The sequence below is a fragment of the Oncorhynchus tshawytscha genome, linkage group LG14 (genome assembly GCF_018296145.1).
Source record: "Oncorhynchus tshawytscha isolate Ot180627B linkage group LG14, Otsh_v2.0, whole genome shotgun sequence".
Taxonomy (NCBI): domain Eukaryota; kingdom Metazoa; phylum Chordata; class Actinopteri; order Salmoniformes; family Salmonidae; genus Oncorhynchus; species Oncorhynchus tshawytscha.
The window spans coordinates 13,950,925-13,967,471 of record NC_056442.1 but is presented as its reverse complement, the minus strand read 5'-3'; the positions used below and the strand labels follow the sequence as shown (position 1 = coordinate 13,967,471).

Genomic DNA, 16,547 nt, shown 5'->3' with positions numbered 1-16,547 from the left:
TTCATACTTGAGTAAAGGTATAGATAACTTAATAGAAAGTTACTCAAGTAAAAGTGAAAGTCAGCCAGTAAAATACTACTTGAGTAAAATTCTAAATGTATTTGGTTTTAAATATACTTATAGTATCAAAAGTAAATGTAATTGCTAAAATATACTTATGTATCAAAAGTACAAGTATAAATCGTTTCAAATTCCTTATATTAAGCAAAGCAGACGGCACCATTTTCTGTATGGATAGCCAGGGGCACACTCCAACAAAAGATGCATTTATGTTTAGTGAGTCCGCCAGGCCAGAGGCAGTAGGGATGACCACGTGTTCTCTTGATAAGTGTGTGATTTTTACAATTTTCCTGTCTTGCTAAGCATTCACAATGTAACGAGTACTTTTGGTTGTCAGGGAAAATGTATGGAGTAAAAAGTACAATATTTTCTTTAGGACTGTGTCGTGATGTAAAAGTTGTCAAAAATATAAATATTAAAGTACAGATACTCCAAAAAACGACATAAGTAGTACTTTAAAGTATTTTTACTTAAGTACTTTGTACCACTGGATACCACCTTTCCAACAAGTCAGTTGGTCACATTTCTGCCCTGCTAGAGCTGCTCCGGTAAACTGTAAGTGCTGTTTTTGTGAAGTGGAAACGTCTAGGAGCAACAATGGCTCAGCCGCGAAGTGGTTAGACCACACAAGCTCACAGAACGGGACCGCCAAATGATGAAAGCGCATAGCGCTTGTCTGTCCTCGGTTGCATCACTCAGTACTGAGTTCAAAACAGCCTCTGGAAGCAACGTCAGTACAATAACTGTTCGTCGAGAGCTTCATGAATGGGATCCATGGCTGAACAGCTGCACACAAAGCCTAAGATTACCATGCGCAATGCCAAGCGTCAGCTGGAGTAGTGTAAAGCCCACCGCCAATGGCCTCTAGAGCAGTGGAAACACGTTCTCTGAAATTATGAATCACGCTTCACCATCTGGCGGAGGAGGAATAACAGTCTGGGGCTGTTTTTCATGGTTCGGGTTAGGCCCCTAAGTTTCAGTGACAGGAAATCTTAACATTACAATGACATTGTAGACGATTCTGTTCTTCCAACTTTGTGACAACAGTTTGGGGAAGGCCCTTTCCTGTTTCAGCATAGCAATGCCCCCTTGCACAAACTGAGGTCCATACAGAAATGCTTTGTCGAGATCAGTGTGGAAGAACTTGACTGGCCTGCACAGAGCCTTGACCTCAACCCCACCAAACATCTTTGGGATGAATTGGAAAGCCAACTGCGAGACGGGCTTCATTGCCCAACATCAGTGCCGACCTCACTAATGCTCTTGTGGCTGAATGGAAGCAGGTCCCCGCAGTAATGTTCCAACATCTAGTGGAAAGCCTTCCAAGAAGAGTAGAGACTGTTACAGCAGCAAAGGGGGGACCAACTCCAAATTAATGCCAATGATTTTGGAATGAGATGTTCAATGAGCAGGTGTCCACATACCATTGACCATGTTGTGTATCTCGTTTTATTTTTTTACATTTTTTTCTAAATAGGCGTTGTTGCACAATTAAAGCTCAATACACTGCATTTCAAACAGTCAGGAATAATGTAATGAATTATTTCATCAAATTAGTTTAACCTCCTTTTTGTTGTTGTTGCAATAATCACTGATCTGACTTTCAAGTTTGTCCATAAAAAATGCCCTTTCGTAACCAGAACCATGAAAAATGCACATCCACTAATAATGACCAACTTCTTGAAGCAGGCGTTATGGAAAATTAGCACAGATCTCATAAACAATCTCTCAAGCACAAGCCTATGTGCTAGTGAGTACCTGAATCAATTTTATTTCTAACAACGTAGAACAGTTGAACTGTTATGGACACACCTTCCTGCTTCCAACTGCTTGAAAAACATAGCCTGTTCACTTTGTTTAGATATTGAAATCAAGCGGCCTAACTTGATGAGAAGATGCTTATTTCTCAGAATGAGAACGAGTTGCCAATTCATTATATAACTGCATATTTTTTATTCTCATTGCACATTTCTAAAACACAGAATAGACCTCTAGCACATAAGTCTGTGGCTAAAATGCTGCTAGCGGTACAAACTGAGCATTCATTTTCCATACTCTCGTTTTAGTAGGGTCTGCTCTGTTCTATATTTTGGGAATTGAGACATAAAAAGGTTAAGTTCTCATGTAATTACAATAAAATGTCTAAGTTTTTCTGTGTCCATATTACTGCTTCTGTTGGACCAAACTTCAAATGCAAATAGCAAGTTTATCTTTTGTATTTTGTTGTTGTGAGTGGAAGGGGGGAGGGACTTGCTGTCTGTGGAAAGGTGCACACAACACAGAAGGAGTGAAGGGGACGAGACCAAAAAGACAGAAGAACACTCATAAAAAACCCAAATAAATAACCTTGATTCTTACGATACAGGCATTTTGGAACATCGTGATAAAACATACATTTGAATTAATTTGATATATCACCCAGGCCTAGTAAGAGTTTGGGTGTTAACCCCGGTGTCCTGGCTAAATTCCCAATTTGGCCCTCATCATGGCAATTTAATCATCCCCAGCTTCCAATTGGCCCATTCTTGCCCCCCTCCTCTCCCTTGTAACTATTCCCGAGATCGTTGCTGTAAATGAGAATGTGTTCTCAGTCAATTTACTGGGTAAGGGTTAAATATGCCTTGTCCTGGACCCCAAAAAATGTTTCAATAGAGATTCTACATTAAGTCCAGGACTAGGTTTAATCTGTGTCTGGGAAACCAGCGCTATATGCTGCCATTTATAGTTCTGGCTGTACTTTTTAAAAAACATTTTACCCCTTTTTCTCCCCAATTTCGTGGTATCCAATTGTTAGTAGCTACTATCTTGTCTCATCGCTACAACTCCCGTACGGGCTCGGGAGAGCCGAAGGTTGAAAGTCATGCGTCCTCCGATACACAACCCAACCAAGCCGCACTGCTTCTTAACACAGCGCGCATCCAACCCGGAAGCCAGCCGCACCAATGTGTCGGAGGAAACACTGTGCACCTGGCAACCTTGGTTAGCGTGCACTGCGCCTGGCCCGCCACAGGAGTTGCTGGTGCGTGATGAGACAAGGATATCCCTACCGGCCAAGCCCTCCCTAACCCGGACGATGCTAGGCCAATTGTGCCACCAGAGTCTCTGGTGGCACAGCTGGCGCTGCAGTACAGCGCCCTTAACCACTGCGCCACCCGGGAGGCCCAGTTCTGGCTGTACTTAACCTGAAGTTGGCTTATGGGTGTCAATGTTGTTGTTTTAAGGGTTTGCATAGGTGTTTTGTATTTACCAACAACATTTGCTGAAGCATTTTGACATGCACATCTACATTTCCTGAAACACACAGTAGCTCCCAGGTGCATTGTTAATGTATGACGTGAGTGACATTTGTATGTGTTTTCTCTGTCTGTCCCCCTCCCAGGATATGACACCCAGGTGGGTGAGAGGGGTCTGAAGCTGAGCGGGGGGGAGAAGCAGAGGGTGGCTATCGCCCGGACCATCCTCAAGGCCCCTCAGATCATCCTGCTGGATGAGGTAAACTTTCAGGAAGGTTTACCAGTAGGCTCAATGACCCTGTTCAAGGTGTAGGGCGACGATGCCCCGAGACACTGATCTTGGGTCAGTTTAGCATTTATTTTTTTTTTTGGCTAAGTTTAGGATTGGGGAGGGAAAGCTGGTCCTAGACCTTTTACCTAGAAGAAACGTCACCCCGGAGTGTTCAAATACTTTAAAAACACACACTTTCTCCCTCCTCTCCTTGAAGTTATTGCTGAGCTTACACAAAATGATAGGTGAAATCAACAGCTCTATCACTTAGCTTTCACCAGTCCAGTCATATCAGATCAGATATTTCTTCAAGGACGAGAGGAAGCAAGGATGCATTCTTAACGTATTTGATGAGGGCCAATGTTTGCCCCCACACCACTGATCCTCCTGTCATATTGTGTTACAGTGGATTAATACAAGTTCACTGAACTTGAATATTTTAGCCATGTAATTTATCTCATAAAGTTTTCCCTCTACACAGGCCACATCTGCTCTCGACACACAGACGGAGCGCAACATTCAGGCGTCGCTCATCAAAGTGTGCTCCAATCGGACCACCATCGTCGTGGCTCACAGGTAAGGGATGGGTCTCAGGTGGACAAAAATGCATGTATAGAGGGAAACCATACATTAGGATCAGTGGAGACTGCTGAGGGGAGGATGGATCATAATAATGGCTGGAACGCAGCGAATGGAATGCTGTCAAACACATGGAAACCATGTGTTTTGATGTATTGGATACTATTCACTCCAGCCATTACCACAAGCCCATCCTACCCAATTAAGGTGCAACCAACCTTCTGGGATTAGGACACACACATTTCTCCCCTCTATTGCTGAGTTTGTATGGTTTGGATCAGTGTGGTCTGTCGTCTGATTATGAATTGTCTGTCTTCAGGTTGTCGACCATCATCGGTGCCGACCAGATTCTTGTTCTAAGTGACGGTCAGATAGCAGAGCGAGGACGGTGAGGGAATGGTTGAAAGAGTGATTGTTCTATGTCTGCACACTCCACAAGCCTATTCCAATCAAAATATTGTTTTATGCTCTTCAAGAAACCAACATCTAAAGAATGGAACAGACCAATGTTTATGATGCTATAGTCACACTGTAGTCTTATTCTCAAAACCATACAGTGCCCATGTGGGAACATCTTGGCATAGTACATGATGATGACTTTAATGGTGATTGTGTGTCCCCATTGTAACTACATATTCTCCACTTTCTCCCTCCCAGGCATGATGAGCTGCTGGCTAAGGGAGGGTTGTACTGTGACATGTGGATGAAGCAGCAACATGCCCAGGACTCAGACTCAGCCTCTGACACAGAAGCAAAAGACAGGAAGTCTGAGAAACTACAGCCCCCATCAGTCACTGCAGGCCACAGGAGCCACTGAGGATAGAGTGAGAGGTTCAAGGATATGTAGACATTGTGAGGAGACGGGCGAGGGATGCAGGGAGAGGATTAGATACCTTAAAAGGCTGTTTTGTCTGTACTTTTTTAAGGTATCTGTCCATTGAGGTTCATTCGGTTATGAGTGAAGTTAAGCCCCACCCCAACCCTCTCTGCATGTTACGGGCAAGTCTAGGGGCCAAATGTCCCTTCCCTTTCCAAAATGTGAAAGATGCGAACACCTGCAAAATCATGATTTCTCCAAATGATCGGTGGCATAAATCTGTGCACCTCGCTGTTGTCGCATCCCACAGTCTGTTGACATACACTACGATACCAGTTCTGTTACATGCGTCTGTCCACGAGAGATTAGTGCCTAATGAACACAACCAGGACTCCGCATAATCCGTCCTCTTGAAGTGACAGCAAGTCCAAAGTAGACTAATACCTACCCTTAAGCGCAGGTATAAGGCAGTTTGGCACAGTGTCTCACAAAACTTTTAATTGTTGACTAATGTTTAGGGGTAGAGATAAGTATTTGTTTTATTTACAGCATCTACAGGTTCATTGTAAATTTTATATATATATATATATATATATATATATATATATATATTTTACTACACCCACTTTTTAGCTTATGAGACGGATCATTTTTGTTAGCTACTATACAAGCAATAGACTTATATTATACTTAATAGACTAATGAAGCGATTCAGACCGATGTGAATGGTTAACAAAAAAATCAGTTTCACTCTAATTGTTTTTTGTCTTAGTACAAAGGTATGCGTACAAGAACTTCAATCTAATTTTGGTTATTAGTAAAACAGATATTTAGTCTGTATTTGGTCCATTTAGCATCGAAACTGCATCAGTTTTACTCCAATTAGACTTGGGCATTATCATGTACTGTACAGTCTAGGTGTTGACTGATACATGGAAAATTAGCTGGCTGTAACTTTTATTTGTCACCAATGGTGATCAATAAGAACTACTGGCAGTATATTAAAGAGAACAGAGTCGATGGAAAAGGCAACCTTTATCTTTGAATGAACTCAGAATTCTCAAACCTTTCTATGCTGCTACCCGTTTTGCGTAAAGAACTACTGTTAGTGTATCTTTATTTTAATGGAAGAAATTAGTCTGTATTTGAATTTGTAAATATCTATGCCTTGCATTCCCAAGGCAGTGTGGAGTTTGTCAATATCTGTTGATAATAATCACACTCCATTTACAGTATGTATTGTCAAATTTTGTTTCATTTATTTAAAAAAAGGGCCATAAGGGAAGATCTAGCCATTTAACTGAACTTGAGTTATTTGAGAGAGAATGGGAACTTTATATCTACGTGAAGTCCCTAGAGTTACGAGTTTGGGGTTGAATTGGAAACTGTCTGCATTAATCAAGGGAACGTGAAAATGGACATACTTACCATCCATATATTGCACAGCAGACTACATCATGAAAAGTTATTTCAGACTGAAATAAATAGATGAATCCCAAATGCATTTGTGACTACAGAAGTAATACCAAAGAGCTAGAGTGGTTTTGCTAGCAAATCATTGCTCTACCACTACAGCAGTCAATCATTTGTAGGTGCGCAAACTGGTGCAGTCAAATAATTTACACTAATGCCCATGAGTTTAAATGTTCTGTGTCAATGAGTGACATTGACACCACAGGAGGTTGGTGGCGCCTTAATTGGGGATAACAGGCTTGTGATAATGGCTGGAGTGGAATAGTATCAAATACATCAAACTATTGGTTTCCATGTGTTTGATGCCATTCCATTTGTGCCATTACAGAAATGCAACATTTTTGTTCTGATAATAACTGCTTTGACACAATGTCAAACTCTTTTGTTTGTGATTTGGGGGCATAGTTTGTTTTGTAGTGTGGTCTTTGCCTTTGTCACACTTCCAATGTGTGTGGCATCAGGCTATGCCTGGATGTCAAATACATAAATGGTTTGTTATTTCTTTGTGTATATGTTAATAAATGGTATAATTAAAGATATATTATGACGAAGTGGGCTCTGTTTTTACTAATTTACCATATTGTTAGATTTATATTATTAGACAACATTTTGTAGCCATTTAGCACATTGCATAACTGTTCCCGCCCTCCTGTCTTGTCAGCCATCACGACCGGGGTTACTGCTGTGCTAGCTAGCCTGAGTAAAACCAGGCGCCGTTTTATAGCTATTCAGCTAGATTTTCTCTTTCTTCTATTTGGCTAATGTTGGATAGACATCATGGATTTCAACGAATTGTTTAGTGAACGAACATTACAATTTTCTGACTTTCAGGAGTTTACGGTAAGTTGGCCTGTCAAGGCGAGTGACGCTAGCTGAGTTGGCTAGTTTAGGTAGTGAAATATGACAGCAAACGGGTTGACGTGAGTTTTAGACATATTTGGTAATAATCGCATTTTAAATAGGTATACCAGGTTAAACAACACGTGTTGTATGCCTGTCTTACAATTGAACATCAAAACACGGCCAAGTTAACGTTTAACGTTACGTATTGTACTAGCTCACGCGGTAACGTAGCTAACCAGCCTGCTAACGTTAGCTATATGTGAATGTGGTTGTTCTGGACTTAGCTTCAACTTCATGACTTGTCACCTAACGTTAACTGTTACCTCGTAAAACGGTAGCCAGCAAACCCAATGGGATAACCGAATATAAGAGTTTGTGGGATAGCTAGTTAGCTAACTAACTTATTCCAACCGTGTTGACATGACTTGCTTATGTAAAGTTAGCTAGCTAACGTTATTTCAGTTTCGTTTTTGTCATGAAATTAGGCCCTTCGCTCAATGAACTCTGATCTGCCTTCACAGTTTCTTCCTGGACATCAGAAACTGTCTGAGAGAGTGCGGAAGCGATTGTACTATGGCCTGGACCAAGACGGCTCTCTAGATAACCTTTCCTGTCCTGTTACAGGTTAGCTATTCTGTCTGTTAGGTTGTGTCCTGTCCATGTGTGACTGTTGTTTATTATGTTGTGAATTTGAATGATTGATTCATATGTTCTGAATATGATTTCTAGATATTGCTGTGGAACTCCTTCAGAAATCTGCCCCTAGCCCAATTCGAAAACTGCACAAGAAATATGCTGCTCATGTCGCGAGGTATGTTGTCAGTGAATGTTGACAGTTGTTATCCTTTTTTAGCATATAATGGTCTTCATAACTTAATATAGTTGGTTTGTTTTTCAGGGAGGCATGCATCTCTCCGTGTGCCATGATGCTGGCCCTGGTCTACATCGAAAGGCTACGACACAGGAACCCCGAATACCTGCAAAAGATCTCCTCCTCTGACCTCTTCCTTATCTCCATGGTATGTGGGCCAAAGGTTGCATGCATCTCAAATGGCACCCTATTCCCTTTGTAGTGTACTGCTTATTGTCAGACCAATGACCTGCATTTCACTGTTAGTCTGCACCTGTTGTTTAAGAAGTATGTGACAATATTTATTTGATTGATTGGAATAGGGTGCCATTTGGGACTTGCAGGTTGTCTCGTTAGAATTCGGCAAAGGCTATTTAGCCTATGTGATAAGCATTAGGCCATCTGACCAGAATTATGCAATGGCCATGTGGGTGACTGAAAAGCACAGGTCTTCTCGCCAGAATTAGGTCATAGCGATGTCTGTGAAACACTAGTCGTCTCGCCAGAATTAAGCCACGGCTATGCACGTAATGGTCACAGAACAGCTTGTTATGAAAATGGGCATCTATAATTGCTGGGCATGTAGGGCCCAGACCCATATACTACACCTAATTCTTGTTCAATTTAGAATTTCCCGCAGCCACCCGCAATGTGCTTTTTAGACCAGGAGTAGGCTTAAGTGTGTGTCTGGAAAATGTTTTCAAATCACATTTTATTTGTCACAAACTGTTTACAGCAGGTATAAAAGATGCAACAAAATGCTGACGTGATAGCTTCTTCAACAATGCAGGACATCAGTCAACAACAATAGTCACGTCAAAAGTAATAAGATGGAATCTCCTGTGTAGTATGTGTGAGGAGAAAGATGCAAACACATCTAGCTTTCTATGACATATGGACTGATCTTAACCTCCTAATCCTGTTTCGCCTTTCCTCCAGATGGTTGCCAGCAAATATTTGTACGACGAAGGGGAGGATGAGGAGGTGTTCAATGACGAGTGGGGGGCTGCTGGGAAACTGGACGTCCAGACTGTCAACACTCTGGAGATGAATTTCCTCGATGCCATTGTAAGTTATACGTAGTATTACATTACCAGCCTCAGAAATTGCTACCCAAATAAATGCTTCACAGAGTTCAAGTAACAGACCCGCTCAACATATACACAGGCTCAGAAACGTGTGGTCCCACTCAGAGCCATATATTTTATAGTGGTGCGTGGGTCAACCATTAGTTCACCCGTACCCGTCCGCAATGAATGTCTGGGGACCGACCCTAACCAGCTAAAATAGAAAATGCGCTGTAGGCTACAGTCAGCGACGGCAGAACGATTTTTTGACAGAAGGTGCATGATTTTTTTTTATTGCCTGACTTAGGTATGTTTCTGCTTATAATTATGGACATTTTGGTAGGCTTTTTTAGTCACCTTGTCTATAATTAGATACATGCAGCTTCCCTTCCGTCATTATGTTTCCCTAGAAGACTAAATAAACCCTTGCTCACCAGAATATCACAAATCGATAGAATGAATGCTTCAATGTAGTTGACATTTGTCGTCTCTGCTTCTTTCACGGAGCAAAGACGTTCAGGAACCTGGAGAAAATGCAATAACAAAAAAAAGGAAATATTTTCTGTGTGAATTTCCAAATGGCATCAGGTGGACTTGTTGTAAGGAAATAGAAAGCTGTGTAAACAATCCAACAGGTTTCTGAAAATATTTCAGTTGTGCTTGGATGCATATTTTATGTGGTTGAAATACTATCAGCTTTTATGATGCTGATAAAGATAGCACCTCTACAGATGGTATCTAACTGCGCATTCGCTTTTTCTCAAGATGCTGAAAGAAAAATCAGATTTCTCCACTCCTGTTTGAGTCTAAATGTTTCCTACATTTGGTGTATCATTTTACTGCAATAAATGCTATGTTCCGCATGGGGTTAATATTAAGGCTTTGTGAGAGGTTATAGACCTAAAGTCAGTGTCCAGATTTCAGTATCCTTTTAACCCATCTGAACAGTGGGCTACAGTTCCCTTGAAGTGTCATATGCCTATTTTAAAGTATAGCGCCTCACAATCATCACACATAACATAGCTGACACTGTTATCATCCTCTTTTACCACTTTACCAAATCTTTCCCAAACATTACTTTTCTTGCCCCGCCTTTTCTTTATTTTCAACTCTCCATTTCGTAGCTTTTCTCTTATTGTCCTTTTTGCTTCACTGGATCGCCATGAACTTTTTTCTGTTCGGCCCCTTCCCAAAAGCATTTTACAATTGGGGTGTAGGCTATTTGGCGCGTGAATCTGAAAAATGGCAAGAGAAGTACAGTTGCAAAAACCATCAAGTGCTATGATGAAACTGGCTCTCATGAATGAGGGCCGCCACTTGAAAGGAAGACCCAGAGTCAGTTCATTAGAGTTACCAACCTCAGAAATTGCTACCCAAATAAATGCTTCACAGAGTTCAAGTAACAGACACGCTCAACATCGTCTGTTCAGAGGAGACTACGTGAATCAGGCCTTCATGGTCGAATTGCTGCAAAGAAACCACTACTAAAGGACACCAATAAGAAAAGAAGAGACTTGCTTGGGCCAAGAAACATGTGCAATGAACATTAGACTGGTGGAGATCTGTCCTTTGGTCTGGTGAGTCCAAATTTGAGATTTTTTGTTGTTGACCTCCGTGTCTTTGTGAGAAGTAGTGTAGGTGAACAGATGATCTCTGCATGTGTGATTCCCACCCTGAAGCATGGAGGAGGTGTGATGGTGTGGGGGTGCTTTGCTGGTGACACTGTCAATGATTTATTTAGAATTCAAGGCACACTTAACCAGCATGGCTACTACAGCATTCTGCAGCAATACGCCATCCCATCTGGTTTGCGCTTAGTGGGACTAGTCACAGGACAATGACTCAAAACACACCTCCGGGCTATTTGACCAAGAAGGAGAGTGATGGAGGGCTGCATCAGATGACCTGGCCTCCACAATCCCCGACCTCAACCCAATTGAGACGGTTTGGGATGAGTTGGACCGCAGAGTGAAGGAAAAGCAGCCAACAAGTACTCAGCAAACAGTATGTGTGAACTCCTTCAAGACTGTTGGAAAAGCATTCCTCATGAAGCTGGTTGAGAGAGTGCCAAGAGTGCAAAGCTGTCATCAAGGCGAAGGGTGGCTACTTTGAAGAATCTCAATTATAAATATATTTTGGGTTCTGCACGATTCCATATGTTGTTTTGATGTCTTCACTATAATTCTACAATGTCGAAAATAGTACAAATAAAGAACTGCAGCTTAGAGGGAACATTGCTAGCACACACACGTCATCCACACAATATTTCATGACCCTAAACTCACCCGCCCGTGGTTATAACCACAGGGACTGCAGGTTGTGTCAACCCACCCATCACTAATATTTAAATCCCATTGTACTGTATTTGTATGGACATATAATATGCAATCTGACAGCTGCTCTCACTTCTGTGTTTTAGGAGTGGAGCCTCTTCACTGAGCCAGGGGACTACTTTGGCATACTGAATCAACTAGAAACCAGGTTTGTGATTGTCGTCATTCACGTAGATCGTTTTTCGTGCTGGTGCAGGTTTCCCCATGGGTGATTTAAAAAATTAATTAAAAAATATTTTTCCAATGTATTGTTGGACATTACTTTAATGTAAAAACACCAGCAAATCAACCAAGTGATTTTAATTCTGGAACTCTGTTCCAAAGTATTCCTATGCATAATAGAGAGAGATACAGTATATGTGATCGTATACAAATCTGTGCAAGATTTGAAATTATTGCTTTAGTCAAATATATCTGTTTGGCCTTCTTGTAGTCAATTTGCAGTCTACAAAATATTTGTTATTATGTTCCGACCCCCTAACCATCAGCTCAAGAAAAAATCTGCCTGTGTCGGGGTGGGTGGATGTGTCTGTGTGTGACTCCTAATGCATTAGAACCATTAGAAACACAAGAAGCTATGAAGGGTTCGGAATGTCATAGAGACTTCTATTTTTGTAAGCCCCATGACTTTTCAGGGAATAACTAAATTAGTAGTGTCAAGTTCTTGTGGTAATTTGGCTGGTAGATCTGATACAGAGCTGCTTTTTCAAACAAAGGGTTGGTCATGTGTGTCACATGAGCGTAGTAACATGAGCGTAGCCAGACTCTGTTCTAGGTCCATCTCTCCCTCTCTGTTTGCATTGAGTGTGGACTGTTTGTGTGTTAACTCTGGCCTGTTGTGACTCCAGTATTGCAGAGAACCAGGGGATGAAGCGAGGCTGGTTCACCTACACTGACCTCTGTGTGCTTCTGGAGCAGGCGGCGTGGCGACAAGCACTGACGGCCATCTACCTGCACTTTGCCAAGGTGAGGAGGGGCCAGTGGTCAGAGGACAGGGCAGTGGGGTCCACAGTGCACTAAAGGACTGAGTTGTGGGTAATCCTCAGTATGGGCACACTGTAGCAGAACATTTTGAAATGGACAATAGCATTTCTTATTTGACATGTTCAGGTAGTATGTTTTCTCCTGTTTTGTGCCAAATGGACACAACACTAGTCTCAGAAACGCCCCTGAAATTAACATGTCAATGTCATGGAAATTCTTACACAGGGACACTCGAAGTTGAGCTTAAATTAATCAGTGTTTATTGTCAGCGTGCTGGAGAGGTTTCAACAAACTCAATCCATAGTGAATTTCTGTTAGGAGCTCTGCTGTGGCAGTCCTAGCAGTTGTCTTATATACTGCTATACACAGACAAGTTATATTTGCATGATTTAGCATAATTAATTCATCATTACAGTTTTGTTTAATTTGTGTGACTGATCAGTATTGGGTCATACATGTGACAGACCAATACCTCACGAGGCTTCTTCTCTCTAAGCTGAGACCTTGAAACTGAAATATCTTTCTTTCTCATAACAAGGTCTGAGCGTACTGCCAAATTGTAGATACTGATAAGTGAGGATTTGTTAAATCAGTCACTTACATGAACACAAAAATTGGTTATTAGAACAGCACATGAATGAACACAGAAATGAGTTATAAGAAAAAGAACAAGTATAACATTTCCATCACATCAATTTCTGAAAACTGCTCATTGTAGAAACCCACAAACTATGTGTTGATTGAAAGAAGCAACACTTTTGAAAGTAGTTAGTTTGGGAGGAAAGGAAAAACACACTGAAAGAAATCCACTAAATCCACGTCCTCACCTCTCTCTAGGTGACCTGCATGCTGGGGCTGGTGTATCTGACCAGTGTCGCGGGCCTTATCGCCACCAGCCTCCCCAGGAGCAACCAGCCCCTGTCCCCAGTCAGCCAAGTCCACCTGCCTAGCTCCAGCCTCTCTCCACCACCACCACTAGGCCTGCTCCCAGTCCCAGAGACCCCAAGTCCAGCATCCGACCTCCCTCGCTGCTGCGTCTTGGGCAACGACAGTCACAAACGCAGACCTGGCACTCTCCACACCCACGACAACCACGGCTCGCCAACCACCTCCCAGACCTCTATACTGTGTCTATGGGGCTCTCTCCTCACTTCCCTAAGCCACACTGACCCACACCCCCAGCCTGACACTGAACCAGCCTTGTCCGCCTCCTCTCTGCACTACCCCGGCTGCCCAGTTACAGTGGGGAGCCTCCCTCCTGGCTCCATCCAGTGCGGCCCATCGAACACCTCTGCTCCACTACTTAAGCCTGGAACCCCTGGTCACCCCGCAGCACCGTGGCTGGCCCCTGCCCCCCTCCTCTACGGAGCCACCCCGATGCTCCTGGACTCCCGTCTGACTGGCATGGCAACCCTCCGTGTCGGACCCTGCTGCCCACAGTTCATGCTGCCCATCGAGAAAGCCCAATCTCTCCTCATGCCCAGCTAGACACAGACGGACAAAACAAGCCACTATCGTTACCCTGCAATGGCTATGACGCCGGACTCCAAATTAAACCAACCGATTTTTCAGAATGCGTCTGTTGCAGTGAAAGGATTGATTTTGTATTGTATGTGCATTTTTTTGTTGCATATACTGTCTAAATTTGAGATAAGGCCCCCTAAAGGTGAGTAGCACATTTTGTACAGTGGTTTGCCAGCTGAATTGGTGTAAATAAGTGAGATGAACTCATAACAGCGTGAGATCTGAGTTCTGTGCTCAGACCCTCGTATCTTCTCTAACGTATCTTTTTCAAAGGAGGTTGGATCACATCGCTTTACAATGGGTGTTTCCAAAGTCAAGGAGGTGTTTGAGGTCTAGAAGGTGTGTACATGGCAAACTAATCTTTCTTGTTTGGTTTAAAAAAGACACAAAACATGTCTAAGCATGGCTACCATAGCCACACAGCGTTTGTTACTACCTAGTCTTTGGCCTGGGTACCAGATTTGTTTGTGTCATCATTCCACTCACACTCCATGTTTGGCATGACAAAGTGGCATGATGGAAGAAACAGACTGGTACCCAGGCTACCTACTCTTTACCTATGCTTGAAAATGGGGGCTTGTGGGAGTTGGGCTAAGTCAAGTTTTTAGTTGGAAGAGTTAAGTGTTGATGTGACATCATAGCTATTGGAGAATGTGTTGAAAGTAAGTTGTCTCCACAAAAGCAAGGCTGCTTTCTAAGTCAGTACTGTACTGTAGCGCTTTAAGAAGGGAGGCAATTTAGCCTGGTCCCAGATCTGTTTGTGCTCTTGCCAACTCTATTGCTGTCCTTGTCAAGCCAAACATTGCATGACAATGAGTGAGAAGGAGTTGGATTGATGGCACAAACAGACTTGCACTCAAGCTAGAGACAACTAGCCTACATTTGATTTGCCATGGAGTTTTTGGGTTATTATTCTCTCATTTACTGTAGTTGTTATTTTAAAAAATGTCAACATATTTTTGCACAGATGGCTACTGGTCCCTGCACTGAACAATAGAGATGTAATGCTTTTTTATTCCAGTGAAAAAACAGTAAACATTCAATTCATATCTCGGTTTGGCTGCCCCTCAAGTCGTGTTCATTAGGGCACATCATATCGAAATGCTTTACACCACTTCGCAATAGTAAACGAAAATAGAAGTTTTTTATTGGACAAGGTCAGAGAGGCCCCCCCACCCCTTTTTGGGGACATTTGTTTCATTTCCTGCCTGCTGAACATGACCCTAAACTCAGATAGCACTGGGGGACAGATGGAACTCTAACTATTTATTTTACCATGATAGAATGCAGTGGCGATCTCTAATTTCATGTTTGTACAACAGAATGCCACGCAACTGAAATAGGTCATAACCAGTTTACTGTTTTGATGTTTTTTTAAATGAGTTTTGAATATGATTGAAAATGTATCGAATGAATGCGATTTTCATCCAATTACCCTTTTCATGGAAACAGTTGTATTGTGCAAAACATCACTTTTTTTTAAGTAGAAATGTCTGTTTTTTAATTTATGCAATTAATTAGTATCCCTCTTTAACATACCAATTTGGTTGGGGAGACCTGACAGCATTAAAAACCACTCAATCACTCGCATACAATTTGTCTTCTCCACCCGCTCAAAATTGGAAAATGTCTTCTTTCTCCATAGATTTACTTGAATGGGGATGTAATACTATTTCAGTCTCTCATCCCTGAAAAACAGTTGGCTCTTCTCATATTGTTCTACTCAAGATAGAAGGTTCTTGCTAGGGAATTTGATATTTGTACATATGACTTGGTTTTACATTGACACCTTTCTTACAAAGCCAGGAGGCACTGTGGTCCCTAGGACATGAACTCATGAAGTTTGGCTTTTGTTGAATTGCTGAAAACATCTAAATAAAACATTTTTCAAATCAGACTTAGATTTTGAAGCACAATATCCTTAAATTTTGTAAACAATGTGTAGAAATCTGTTTAAAAAAAATAATAATAAAATGCTTGACTCTTAACCAAAAAATAATCATTTGTAATTTATGCCTGTATTGCTGTTCACATGGTCCACTGACATACAGTATGTAATGTGAGTTGTCAACATTGAGTTATTAATCTCACAATCTGGGCACACACACACCCTAGAAAGCAATATGCCATTTGAGCTGACATCTAAGAACTGCAGTCACACAGGCACTGATCTACATGTGTAGTGTCAAGCAAGCATTAACCTGGTCACAGATTTGTTTGGGCTGTCTTGCCAATTCACATGGTCTTTATCAAGACGACACAAACAGATCCGGGACCAGGCTAAGGCACTGTCACCTAAGCCACCATCTTTGGATTCTCAATTGAATTTCTTAAATTCCTCATCTTTGTCTCCTCAAACTGCATTGGAGCAGAATATGGGGTTCCTGTTCTGTGGGCTGTATTCACAAAGTGTCTCAGCGTAGGATTGCTAATCAAGGATCAGGTTACCTCTGTCATCTAAAAGCTAAGCGAAGGACCCTGGGACTAAACACCACCCTCTGCAACTGGATCCT

The 16,547-nt window shown here is 42.0% G+C and overlaps 2 protein-coding genes across 4 annotated transcripts in view; both read left to right on the top strand.

The window, feature by feature from the left end:
- LOC112266591 (ATP-binding cassette sub-family B member 6) overlaps window positions 1-6,984 on the top strand; it is a 35,024-nt gene extending 28,040 nt beyond the window's left edge. For all 3 annotated transcript variants that reach the window (XM_024444195.2, XM_024444194.2, XM_024444196.2), the window contains exons 17-20: window positions 3,440-3,552; window positions 4,046-4,140; window positions 4,463-4,531; window positions 4,801-6,984. In XM_024444195.2, coding sequence (XP_024299963.2) covers window positions 3,440-3,552; window positions 4,046-4,140; window positions 4,463-4,531; window positions 4,801-4,960 — 437 coding nt within the window. In that variant the 3' untranslated portion in view covers window positions 4,961-6,984. The remainder of the gene's footprint in view (window positions 1-3,439; window positions 3,553-4,045; window positions 4,141-4,462; window positions 4,532-4,800) is intronic.
- Window positions 6,985-7,074: 90 nt separating this feature from the next.
- Window positions 7,075-15,931, top strand: LOC112253919 (protein CNPPD1). Its single transcript, XM_024426024.2, has 8 exons — window positions 7,075-7,273; window positions 7,798-7,900; window positions 8,006-8,087; window positions 8,175-8,295; window positions 9,066-9,194; window positions 11,613-11,674; window positions 12,375-12,492; window positions 13,348-15,931. The coding sequence occupies exons 1-8, from the start codon at window positions 7,211-7,213 to the stop codon at window positions 13,996-13,998; spliced, it is 1,329 nt and encodes a 442-aa protein (XP_024281792.1). The 5' UTR covers window positions 7,075-7,210; the 3' UTR covers window positions 13,999-15,931.
- Window positions 15,932-16,547: the final 616 nt, after the last annotated feature.